This window comes from Dysidea avara, chromosome 8, assembly GCF_963678975.1.
Source record: "Dysidea avara chromosome 8, odDysAvar1.4, whole genome shotgun sequence".
NCBI lineage: Eukaryota > Metazoa > Porifera > Demospongiae > Dictyoceratida > Dysideidae > Dysidea > Dysidea avara.
Window position 1 is genome coordinate 22,558,591 of NC_089279.1, and position 14,008 is coordinate 22,572,598.

At 36.5% G+C, this 14,008-nt stretch overlaps 1 protein-coding gene across 2 annotated transcripts; it reads left to right on the plus strand.

Moving 5' to 3' along the window:
- Positions 1–6,396: 6,396 nt before the first annotated feature.
- LOC136263521 (uncharacterized) lies at positions 6,397–10,638 on the plus strand. Of its 2 annotated transcripts, XM_066058123.1 has the most exons (6): positions 6,457–6,523; positions 7,919–7,940; positions 8,584–8,847; positions 9,464–9,685; positions 9,748–9,939; positions 10,441–10,638. In XM_066058123.1, the coding sequence occupies exons 4-6, from the start codon at positions 9,473–9,475 to the stop codon at positions 10,525–10,527; spliced, it is 492 nt and encodes a 163-aa protein (XP_065914195.1). In that variant the 5' UTR covers positions 6,457–6,523; positions 7,919–7,940; positions 8,584–8,847; positions 9,464–9,472; the 3' UTR covers positions 10,528–10,638. The 2 variants fall into 2 exon arrangements, with proteins under 2 accessions (XP_065914194.1, XP_065914195.1); XM_066058122.1 differs by lacking the exons at positions 7,919–7,940; positions 8,584–8,847 and having other exon boundaries at positions 6,397–6,523.
- The last annotated feature ends 3,370 nt before the right edge of the window (positions 10,639–14,008 follow it).

The following is a 14,008-nucleotide window of genomic DNA, read 5'->3' on the forward strand; positions in this document are numbered from 1 at the left end:
GATGTTGCTACCTTACTTTCTGAATCAGGTATTTCCAGTGGTCATTTGCTTTTCTCAGCCTCTCAGAAGGACCTGCAAGCTACATTAGACAAACATTTATTTGATGACTTATTTGCATCCTTTGGCATTCGCGATCAAGCTCGTTTGACTGCTTTGTCACACCCTTCTGGCACAAGTAGTGGCTGGCTCAAAACTATTCCTCGAGTCAATGTGGGTTTGGCTATCCCTTGGCCTGAATTTGTTATTGGATTACGTATATGGTTGGGTGTTGCACTCTCCTTTGTGTACCTGTCTTTCTACCATCAATAACTATGGTGATCATCTGTTAGGTTGCTCTCAAGGCCCAATGAGAATACGTCGACATGATGCTCTGGTAAACATCATTTATAACGCCCTTTCACAGGATCACCCTGGGGTTCTTAAGGAAAAGAGAGCTTCTTATGATGATGGGTTGTGTCCTGGCGATGTTTTTCATCCTGACTTCCAGCATGGTCGTCCAGCTTACTTCGATGTCCCCATACACTGCACCACTCAGCCTGCTTTTATCTCCTCCTGTGCTTCATGTGCTGGGGTGGCTGCTGCTGCTGGAAAGGTTGCCAAGGATGAGAAGCATTTGGCAGCTGTGGAGAAGGTGGGGTCAGATTTCATTCCATTAGTTGTGGAAACATTTGGAGTTTGGACACCTTTTGCTCTAAAAACTTTACAGAATATAGCTGACCGTACCACTCCTCGCAGCGGTGTCCCTCGGAAAGTTGCTAGAAAGAACTTGCTACAACAACTGTCTGTGCAACTGTGGTCCAACAATGCTAAGATGATCTTGAGGTACTGGGCCCTTCAGGGCTCGGATGATGATGACAATCCCCTTTTTCCCTAGTAATAGTTTTCTCCCTGTAGCTAGCTGTAGTTTATGTAGTTGTAATAGTTGTTTGTAATTGTAATAAGTTATTGTTAACTGTACTTGTATTTAAAAGATTGAAACATGTGTTTTCGAGAATGAAAAAAAAAAGCCTGTAGCTTTAGCCGTTATCGAGTTACGCTTGTCTGAAGGCATCAGTCAGTCGGTTACTCATTCAGTAGAAAATTCCATTGAAGAAAACATCTTTTAAAATTCCGTAGCAACTTGTTGAAAGCGTTTCAGGCCGATCTGAAAGCTTGTTTGGGCTTAGTTTTACCTCACCAATACTGCCTCGGCATCGTCATAAGGGAAAATTGAGGCTGATTTTGGGTGATATAATTTCGTGGGCCATGCCTACTCCTTTGTGGTCCCTACTATACAGTTACTATCGTACTGTATGATAGGCAAAATATTTGTTGCAGATGTACAAGTTTATAAGTGTTAATATACATGTCTGCAGGCATTTGGACCATTAGAGAGATGTAGCAACTAGCTACTTCAAGTTAACTAGTCTTAGAATCACTTTGGAATGTTGTTGATTATTGAACCATAGTTTCTGTGTACAGTTTCTAAGGATGCTAACAGTGGCGTAGCCAGGAAAAAAGTTTTACTGAGGCAAAGTTTATAAATTGAAATAATTGAGAGGGTCAGCTTCTGACTCAACTCATTCACACACTTTCCAGATTGGGTGGTACAACATTTGTACGTTGACTCTTGGTTGGATGAAACAAATTGTTTCAGAAGACTCTGAGCATTTTCTATATGTCATAAGTAATGTTCCAGCTTAGTTAATGCTACAGTATATACATACCATGCTTCAATTATTAATTGCACTCAACATAAAAATTGAAACTTTTTCAGTATTGACCTGATGTAATGTTTTAAGTCAGCGGCTGTCTATTTGACATCGTGCCACTTGCTGGTGGAATAAGTTACCATTTGAAGTGCCCCACAAGCAATTTGTCACTTTAACGAAGACCCACTGTATGACTAATAATAGTTAATTTGTGTATTATTTAAATGTATTGCTTTGTATGTGTCATGTCTTGTATGTTTTCAGTTTTGTACTTGTGTATTTGTATGTGTCTCAGTGTACTCTGATGTGGAAGAACGGCTATGCCGAATGTCATGAGTTTAAACAAAAAAATCAATCAAAATCAAATCAGAGATTATCTCTTTGATGTGATGTTCAACTGCATGTGCTAAGCATGTCAAGCTAGGGAGTCTAGGGGCATGCTCCCTTAAGGAAAATTTTGAAAATATATGCTTTGAAATGGCATGTGGAGGCTATTTTTTAATTGTAACTGCTAATACATGATATGCATGATCAATTGATTTAAATGATTTAGACCAAGCAGTGTAATGAGAACAGTGGCTATAATCTGTACTGAATGTTCTATTAGAGTATATTACGATGACTGCTCTATTAGAGTATCTCGATCTTTTTACAAACAATTCAATTAAGTAGCTGAAAAGTTATCCATCCAATGCCGGACGGTGTCAACATGGGTTCTGGCCCTGCTTAGTACTACAGCCATAGATTCTATTGAGTATGATACAGTAATGCTGTCTAGTATCTAGTAACGTTTGAGTAGAAAATTTGGGGTGCCAAAACTCAGGCCTGCTCAGCCTGTTCAGTTGTGCATTATTTACCGAGGCAACTGCCTCGCGATCGGTTGCCTCAATGGTAGCTACGCCACTGTGCTAATGAGTCAGCCTTATATATATATACACCTGTTCCATACTGAGTCTTGTTTGAACATGATAAGTAGCAGGCTAAAACTATATCCACAAATAATTCCCCTCCTGGCCTACAAAATGTATATGTATAAGTAAACAGATTCACTAGGGCAGGCATCCATACATTTGTAAGCATGCAGATAAAGTAATTTCATAAATTGCACCAAAACAAAATCCTGAATTGCCAGACGTGTCAAAAGCCATATTGTTTATAGCTACATGATTATGTGATCATATGTACACAGTAAAAGTTGGGTGTTCTCAAACATCCATGTTGCTATGTTACCTAAACACCCCACACCTGTTATGGTGTAGTAGGAACACTCTTGGATGTTTGCACTGCACTAATTCAATTTTGAATACTTCTTGGTGTTTGTCAACACCCTTTGGTGTTTATGCACACCTGGTTTAGTTAACAAAATTAACACAATTTGGTCACACATTAAGTTTGTAAGTCAATAAGAGCATACAGGCTAGTATTTACAAAAAAAATATCTTCCAGCATTACACATACATACAATGAAGAAGGCAAAACAGTGGAAGACATATAGCATGTGACTCTACTACTGATGTATCTCATGCACATGCATAAGATGTAAATGCAATAGATTTGTGTAGGTGTTAATTACAGTGAGATGACAGTGTGAAGGCATTATCATGTACCTGTACACTGTATTATTTCTTGTGACAACCATGCATTAATTCATTTCAGAGTCTTTTAAAATGAAACCCACAATCGAAGGTGATGCTTTTTGGTTATGTTATAAATACAAACTGAAAACCATAAGAGGTAGGAAGAGTTGATGATACTGAATGTATGTATTACTATCATAATTATATCCCTGTTTCTTGCATGCTCTTTGTGTCAATGATATGATGATGTTTGAAATTGTTTGTGATAATGTGATTGGCTATAACAACGAAAACAGTCTATTTCCATTTTCTTTTAAAGTATCTTCTACACCCCATGGATGTAATGAAGTACCCTATGGGTGTAACAGAACACCCTCAGAGGAGCCTGGTGTAAATGGCAGCTATAGCACCCAAAAGGTGTTTTACAAACAACTTTTTTTAACAGTGTATATAGTGGTCCTATGGCTATTTCTTAATTCTTCAATGTCTTCAAATGAATGTATGATTCCCAAAGAAATTTTGTTGGTGATATATTCTATCCTAGGAAATTTTAAACATTAGACCTGTGTTGTAAATTTAAAGCAAGTTTAACCTACTTATTAAACTTAAACTTGTGGATGTTTTTGATAGTTTTGTGTTCCATTTTAAATAATCTAAGCATACAGTGTAGTTGTCAATCACAATTTAGGGGGAGTTTGAGAGTTTGGGGACTTCATCTCCCCCAGTCCTAGAACAGGGCTATCCAGAGAAATTAAGGGACCCCAGGCAAAGAGTTAAAGTGAGGTCTCAGGGTAAGAAGGTTTCCACTCTGAATCACAACTTATCCCAAGCTATAAGTCACAGACCAAAAAAAAGGTCATTACATGCTTACAATGACAATAGCTATCCTCACCAACCATATCTCCTTATTTATAAGCTTGTTACACTACTCCTCTGAAAAATACTGTGACTGCTCTATTAAGTATCTAGATCTGACAGCTCTATTAGAATATATTGATCTTTTAACCAGGTATTCAAGGGGCCCCTTTCAGGCTGGGGGCAAAATGCCCCAGTTCCCCCCATGGGAAGCTCTGCGCTAGAATAAACATTGCAGGCGCTTGTGCGTAAAAGTTCTGTATCAAAAAACCAATCAAGCTAAGCTGAAGAGTGCAACCTTTGAGTTACATATGAAATTAAAGGAAACAGCCAAGAAAATGGCTGCAGGTTTGAGGCTGCCCATGGATTTTTTCTCCTTTCTCCACCTTTTCAATCACACTTTATGTAACAACTTCAAACAGGCTGTAGGACCAGGTGTCCTATTATTATTATTATTATAGGCAATAATTGTAGAACTTACATGAGTTAATGTGTTACAATAGGTGTAATAATTAAGGCTAAGTTACAATGTAGTGTTATTTAAATGTTCCTTAAAAGTATCTAAATTGTTACAACTTATATAGTGCAACCGGGCATAAACCTCCAAACTTATTTTACTTCCTCGCCCACGCATTTATTCTGTATGCCACTAGATACATTCTATAATGTTTTTATCCTTTCATGTGTTGCTTTGCTCATTAGTATTTCATAATTTTTTGTTTTTTGTGGTTATACATATTTGCAGTGTCTCAGAGCGTACTTTTATAAATTGTGGTTTTCAACAAATTTCACAGAAAAATCCATAATCTGACTTTACGATGTCATAAAACAAAAACTAAAAAGAAATTTACAAAACCCCAGCTACAAATTTTAGGCGTGTCTATCTCCTTTCAGAAAATAATGAGTATATGTAAAAATTTTGAAATATGTGAAACTAGAGACATTTTTTTGAAACCCTATGAAAATCACAAAAATCACCATAACCTACTTTTAAAACATTTTTTTACAAATCTGGTACTACGAATTGTCAGGCTTGATGAGACCTTTCATCTACTAGAAAATTATTGGAAACCTCAAAAGTATATAAAACTAGATACGAAAAACCAAAAACCATAAATATACCATGTTTGAGATAATTGTGGTTGTTTCCATGGTAACCTGTGTACAGATATGTACAGATACATGAGTATAACCATGTGCAAAAAACAGAATTAAGATGTGTGGTGTATGTCTCAAGTTATAACCAGAAACATGAAATTTAACTTTTTGGAAGTACATGCCCGGTTGCACTGTAGTATCCCTACTATTCCCTAGGTAGATTGTTCCATAATTGAATTGAAGTAGGAAAGAAGCTGTACTTGTATACATCAATGGCTGTGTCTGGCAGTATAAATTTAAGGTCACTGCCCTTGTTCTATGTGTTATATAGCTACTGTAGGTAGTGAGACATCCATGCTACTATGAATAATTTTGTGCAACATTTGAAGTCTTAGATGTTTGAAGTGTGTTTCCATGGTATTCCAATTAAGATGTAATAACATGTTTGTCCTACAGACCTTCAGCACTTGTGTTGTAAAGCCTTAATAAATAAATTTAAAAATGGCTATGCGATGATATCAATGTTTAATGTTGATATAATTATAGTAATGTGATGATTGCATTGTTGCTAATATCATTGCAACCATTTCTTATAATTATTGCAATTGCAATGTTTGCATGTTTTCATGTTTTTTAACCTTGGCTTTCATGAAGGCTGCAACCTTTCTCACAGTTTGGTTGTTTTGGTATAGGTATCATTTGAAAGCACCAAATCCAGCCTACAGCTCACCTATATACACAATGATATCACAATGGAGTCTGTATATGCCTTCAATCCACTGGACTAAATAGGCAAGTGGCTACTTTAGACAAGTGAACTAGCATACTTCTTTAATAATTGATGAAGTGTTGTGAGATGAAGGTGAGATGTAGGTGGTGCCACAGCCCTATAAGCCTTGCATTCACCTTACCTTTATTATGAAAATAAATTCTACGTTGGCCATTATAGAGTGGTGGCCTTATAAACATGCAGGTAAGTTAAACACAAGTCTCACTGTATACCACAAAGCTGAGCCAATGATGCCTGCATTTAAACAGAGCTTTAAAAATTTTAAAAGTGCAGTATTAGCCAGAGTGCATGTACAAGCTGGAAAAACAGAGACCCCCACACAGCACCCCTCCCTTACTGATGATGTAAGCCTGTGTGATGACGTGTTAAATTATTGTGATTTTAGTGTAGCTATAAATACAATTGTTGGATATGAGATATGTAGATTTAAAAAAGGAATATAGAAGATGAGTACTGCTGTATGTTCAACTTCCCTTGGAAAGGTGGAAATCGCTCTTCGCATAATAAGCATAGTGAGTTTGATTCCTCTATGATGTAGATATAATCTACTAAGGTGCATATATGTCACATCAGTACATTTGCTTACCTTACTCCTATATGCCTTCTAGAATGCGTTGTCTGTGTATAATTAAGTCTTCACAATGATACGCAAGTGTGGTATTTGAGCACAGAATGCTATATATTGCAGAACATTTTAATCTTTGTTCTTGTTTGTAGCTAGCTATGTGTATATTTTTCTCATTAAAATGAAACAATCTAGAGTGCACCTTTTTCTTTTGTATAGGATCATACACTGTTAAAACTTAGGTGCTACCATGACACCTATGATTTTCTAAAAATCAAGGGAGTGTTGTTGCAACACCCCTGAAAATAATAACCACCATAAGAGGTTTATAGTCACACTTGTTGGGTGTTACCATTTTGTAAACACCCTTAATTGTTCATTGGAAACCCTAAACAGAGGTCTAACACTTCATGATAGGGTGTAATGTACATGTAATCGCATACAGTTACTAACACCGTTAGAAGTATGGCAGAAACACTTGTAATTGACTGCAATTTATTTATGGGCCAAGTGATTTATCGGCCCCCATGACAACAGCACCTGCCCTGAATTATCATGCAAGATAAACACCTGCAGTTTCAAGTGAAATATAATAGTAGCTATTAATAGTATCAGATTTTACAAAACTGATACAAATTGTACATCAGACAAAATCAAATACCACCAGAGCGTATAGCCATACTACCATACTAGTTCATGGTTTTAAGCTCAAACTACTTGATGCTGGCTTTAATGGTGCAGGTGGTGTGAAAAGTTTAATGGAAATTTCTGGTCTTGGTAAGGTTGACTGTCTTGGGTTGACAGGAATTGGTGGATGGCCTATTTTAGATTCCCAACATAGTATTCTGTGTTGATAATTGATTTTGCTGCATATATACCAGGCACTTAGGAGCCAGCACAGCTCTGTAACCTCATGCATGTCTGGATTTCAATTGCAGTCTTTATTTCCCACTCCTCTACAGCCCACCTTCCACTCCTTTGTGAGCAGCTGTGATTCTACCTCCACTACACAAAAAGTGTCATGTGTATGCGATATGCTCCAAACATGTTGTACATAGCGTGAACTCCTGTGGTGTATGTGATGTGTAGGAGATAATAGTTCAAATTTGCCTCATTAAACAGCAAATGTGAACTATTATCTCCTACATATTACTTACCCCACCTAAGTACATTTCATGCATATCACTGACTGCACTTGTGGACTGTGCTGTAAACAGCCCCTGAACACCAATCAAGACATTATCTAATTCATCACATACTGTATGCACAAATATGCATTTTACTGTAGTGAGCTAGCTAGCTCACTCATTAAAGTTATCTGATTTTCTTTCTTATTTGGCAGGAATACTACAAGTATCTGAAAGGTAATAAATTGATGCATCTCAGGTGTAATTTCATATGTGTGCTTTGGCAATTTTAAATCTAAACCATTTATCTCAAACTTCTAAAATAAATATGTGACCGGATTTGACAAAACAAGGCTTCTATACACATCCAATTTTCTGACTTTAACCAGCTGTAACTTGACTACTCAGCAAGCTATTGGCCTAAAATTTGCACAAAGTCCTTCCATAGCATAGTAAAATACCAGTTCAAAATTGGAAACTAATGGCATACTCCTACATAATGAATGAGTTATGGTACTTCAAAGTCATAAAGTGGATGTGCGTGTAAGCCTTATTTTGTCAAATTCGGTCATTAATGTGGATTGGTTTTCCAAACAATAGCTGCATAAATGCTTTTACATTGTGCTAAAGGAAATTTGTTTACTATGCATGAAATGCTGCACTTCTATATAATTATGATAATCAATACAACTATATTTCATTGATGAGGTGTAATGGGAACACCCTTTGTACATACAAGGGTGTTTCCGTGAATGAAATCCCACAATTAAAAGTTTCTTTGGTAGTTACGTTATAAGTACAAATTGCAACTTACATATAAAGTGTAGAAAGACAATGAAGTAAGTGTACTTGTAATCATGTTGAATTACTGATTTCACAGGTCATAATATGTGTTTCCTAAATATATCATCAATGAAAATGAAGGTATAGGAGGAGATCCACTCCCACGAAAGTGTTGGAAATTAACAGTGCACCCCACCACACACCCTGGATTTACACCTCTTGTAGCACTTTTACACTCTGGTGTTATATTTCTTGCAGCACCTAAGCACTCTTCTTTCACACCCTCTGAGTGTCACCACAGCACCCTTTTCTAACACCTGAAGGGAGTTGTTTTTAAACATGCAACTGGACACCCCTAAAGGTGCTTTTGGTATACCTGAACTTTAACAGTGTAGACATAGTTTATTGTACTATATACTGTACTATATGCACTGTATAACTATGACTGTACACATATGACGTTTACATACACATACAAAATACTAGTAGCAGCAATTATAGTAGATTTAAATATTCAGGCAATGTCAAAACAGTTGTAAAGGATCTACTGACACATCAGTAATTTATCTGAGCATGCTCGTTGCTTACTGCATTTACCTAAAGTCAGGTATTGTAGTAGCTAACATTTTGTTTAAACATTGGTAGGGAATATTCAGGCAATGTCAAAACAGTTGTAAAGGATCTACTGACACATCAGTAATTTATCTGAGCATGCTCGTTGCTTACTGCATTTACCTAAAGTCAGGTATTGTAGTAGCTAACATTTTGTTTAAACATTGGTAGGGAAGCCAGCAGGCAGTATTTTTTGCTTGAGTCATCACATGGCAGGATTACAATGAATTACATCAAACAACATGCATCATCCATTGAAATGTTGGCACTGACTGTACTATTATAATAGATTACCTTTAAATATTAATTTTGCACATGTATATTATACTGTACTGCCTACACAAAATGTCTGATTGTATCTGTAGGTGCTATGTATGGGTATAGTGGCTTCTGCGGCAATTGCATTATCAGCCATTCTTAGTATTGAGGATGTCACTGATGAATATGAAGACATTGACTTATACAAATCTGGTGCTGCCTGGCTTATTTTTGCAGCTGGAGTAGGTTTAATTGCTGAGTCAATTATAACAATTCTCCGGTTATTGGGTGCTATTAGTGATGAAAACATCACTGTTTTTGGAATAGTGGTAAGTGTATAATTGGCATGCATAGAGTGTCAGGACATTGCATAATTTGTTTTCACCCATAGGATGTAGTGATCAGTAGTGTTTTAGCAGTGTCCCTGCTTGCTGGAGGAGTAGCTAATGCTAAGTATGCTAGTGATAATGCTGACAATTATGATGATATTGAACAGTTTTGTGAACTGGATGGCCTTAATTCACAAGCAGAAGATTTCTGCAATGATGTAAAAAAGCTTAGAGACTCTGAAATAGCTGCTGCAGTAAGTTATATTGGATGTGGAATCCATCCTAGAATCATGGCACAGAGGTTGTCTTGACAGCACATGCCTGGCCTGTAATGCTAGCTATTCACTCATAGCGCATAATGATATACAGTCAGATGCTCAGCCTGTTGCTATAAATAGAGTACATATAGACATTTATTTGCTTATGGCTTTATAAATACAACAGACATGGATGCTAGGACCCATTACAGCAGTGCAAGGATTACAGCTTTTGGTTAAGTTATCTATTAATAAAATAATACATCCATTGTGAAGCATTGAACCTTCATTGACAATAAAAATATTAAGAGCTGCATATACGTAGTATTTTAATTAATGCATTAAATCTTCTTTCATACAGAACCTCACCTACTTGTGCCATAGATTTATAATGTGTCTCCCAAAATAATGTTCATTCACAATAAGGAGAACCACTGTAAAAAATTAATGCATATTGTGAAAGTATAATCAGAATTGTTTAATACAACTTAATTGCAGGTTCTATCATTTGTTGGAATGGTGGCATTTGGAGTATTGGCATTAATCATGATTGTGACATATGCAGCTAAAAGAGGAGGAAAATGAAAGGAATGATCCAAACAGCAGATTAAAAGGCTTCATACTGTAACTACATTATGTACATATACATGCATAATTATTGTAGAGGTTATTTTGATTTTATACATTATGTGCATACTCACTGCTTGAAGGTTCTTAGTTTACTAATTTGTTAAGCTGCTTTACTGTAGTTGTATCCAGTTATACTGATAGTAAAATGTCAGTAACTTTAAGTATATGGAACATAATTGTTTTACTAAGTTTTAAACTCTCAGTAAAACATCAGTGAATGCGGGTTTACTGAAAAACTGCTAAAATACCAAACAATTAACTGTTCCATATACTGGGGATATACCACTCTAGTAAACTAAGAAACTTCAAGCAGTGACTCACACCATGCATTTATCATGTTTGAAACAAGTTGATAGTTTTAGTGCTCTTGATACATGTGTCTCTATTAATATACATACACACAGAAATCACTGTTACAGCATTTGCAACTATAACACTTCTTGGAATTGGGAATGCCGCTGACAAGTCTACAAAACCTGAGTGGATTAGTGAGGTGGTTGTGTAAACCACAAATCCTCGTTTTAAGTATTTTTTTTAATAAAGGTATAATGTTAACTAGATACCAGTCATTCAGTTATTCTTCATCTCAAAATAGAGAGTTGTGGTTTACATTGTCACTCCCATGATCCCTTCTTTTTGCGAACAATCCCTTTTCCCTATATATTCTCCAACTTTTCAAACACACCTTAAGTAGTTAAAGTCTAAGTAGCTAAAGTCTTTGAGCAGGCTGTAGGACCAGGTGTCCTACAGACCTTCGGCACTTGTGCTGTAAAGCATTAATAAATAAATAAAAAATAAAATTGTAAATCATTCATCTAGTTCATTTACTTATAAAATGATTATGACAGGCTTGTAATTTGCTATTTGCAATTTGGATAAAGCATTTCTCAGCCTATAGCATAAAGTATTTAACATTTTTAGACTAAATAAAATAAAACCATTTGCTGGTGAGAAGCTGATGTTTAAGTGCAGGCTGAATGCAGAGAAAATTTCAGATCACAGTTGTTGTGGCTTCTTTAGTGCATAGACTGCATGTTGCTGGGGATCAAATCACTACTGGGTCTGAGATCATTTTTTGTGTTCTTCATGATCACATTTTAGTTACATGTGTCTGAGTTCCTGTATAGCTACAGGCTTTAGGGATGCGGCGATTTAATATTCCGGCATAATTTCGGGCATAATATAGATTTGTTTAGGAATCAGGAATTATTCTAGCATTTTGAGGTGATTATAAAGCTTTAACAGTAGGAAAATCTGCAGATTACACTATTCCGTTAAAAATATCGAGATACTCTAATAGAGCAGTCATAAATTAGTCACTAAATCAAGACACACAGTACAGGGCGGTAGTGTGTCGTGCGGCCCAAGAAGCCGGCGCGCAACACCCGTGAGTATATTTACGGAAATAACGAAAACGCAATTTTCGCACCTGTGCTGCCTTGATGAAACAAGACGATTTTTGTTGTGGACACGCCCTCCAACTTCAGTACTCCACATTCCAAATTTGAGCGAAATCGCTTCAAGCGTTCTCGAGATATGCGACTTCAAAAGTTGGCTTAGTTTCTTGGGCTTTTTTTTTTCTTCCTCTTTTCACACACTTGCAAAAACTGCTATAAAACGCGAACGCATTGTCCGATTGCCTTGGAAGTTGGCACACAGAAAGGGGGTATAAAGGCGCATCTCGGTACCAACTTTGGCCGGAATACGATAAACAAGCAAATAGTTATTAGCGATTATTCACGAAAAATAACACCAATATGTTGTCACACCTACAGGGTAAATCGCTACTGGGAAGAAACTGAAAATCGTTGGGTGAATAGGTTACCAATTGAACCTCAAACCTTTTGTGGTTTGAAAGAAATCGAGTTTAAAACCAGGAAGATACAACGAAAAAACCAACAGCGTGTAACAATTACGCAATCTAGATTAGCTAATAAAAAACGACTACTTACCACGCCTACCAGAAAAACCGCTTGGGGTAATGCTTTGAAAATCACTGTACAGATGGAATGATCATCTTAGAAAGGCTCTTCAACGGTGTAGAAGAATTAGACTTAAAAACACGGAGTTATAACACGGCATCCAACTTGATGTAGCACGTGGGCTAGTGGTGAAGCACCTCGTACAGGCTCTGCCTTCTGTGCAAACCCTCCAGTGCCCAACTGGTAGACTTGATAAGAATAAGTGCGAGAGAATTCCAGAGATCAGCTAGAGACAAGTAACCTGTATAGACATCAGCTACAAACAAATCACCCTGTAGAGAGTTCAGCTACAAACAATTCACCCTGTAGAGAGATCAGCTAGAAGAAGTTACCTTGTAGAGAGTTCATCTACAAAGAAACCACCATGTAGAGAGTTCAGCTACAAACAATTCACCCTGTAGAGAGATCAGCTAGAAGAAGTTACCTTGTAGAGTGTTCAATTACAAGGAAACCACCATGTAGAGAGTTAAATATATAGCTATATATATTATATATATAATTTGTACATTACTTATAAAATCAGAAATATTTAAAGTATTTAGCATCTGCTTCATCTTTTCTTCTTCATGTGGTAAAGAAAAAAGATAGGTTTAAAAAGCCCCAAAGCCAACCTATATAGGCCGGCTTTGGGTATACAAATACAAAAAGAAGTGAAATCTAATGCAAAACAGCCAAGCTGTAAAAAAAGGGTGCGGCCCTCAAAAAGGCTATGGTGAAAAAAGATGTGAAATCCAAGGTGGCGGCCAAGAAATGGCTTTGATGGTAGGTTAATGGTAAAAAAAAATTAATAACGACAATTCAGGTGAATTTTGTGCCAAGACCAAGCGGCACCAAAATTAATAGAACAGAAACCTTAACACCACACTAGGAAGCTCCCACAACCACAAAAGACGCCTTAGAAGTAAATAATTTGAAAGAAGCATAGGTTCACTGGACAATATTAAATCAAAAGGAACCAATTAAAGTATTTTTAAATGACTGTGTGAATTTTCCATCTTCTTTCATAGTGCACCTCCACACAGCCTTCATATTGGTTACCACCAGTTATTAAACAATTAAAGTAGAATTATAATTATACATCGAATTGAAGTAGGAAAGAAGCTGTAACTTGTATAAGTCAATAGCTGTCACTGTCTGGCTGTATAAATTTAAGGTCACTACCCCTGGTATGCCTTGTTCTATATGATAGTTAGTGAGACATCCACGCTACTATGAATAATTTTGTGCAACATTTGAAGTCTTAGATGTTTGAAGTGTGTTTCCATGGTATTCCAATAGACATAATCACATGTTTGTCCTACAGACCTTCAGCACTTGTGTTGTAAAGCCTTAATGAATAAAAAAATAAAATTCACAGGATTAGAAAATGGCTATGCAATGATATCAATGTTTAATGTTGATATAATATCAATGTGATGATTGCGTTGCTGCTAACATCATTACAACCATTTCTT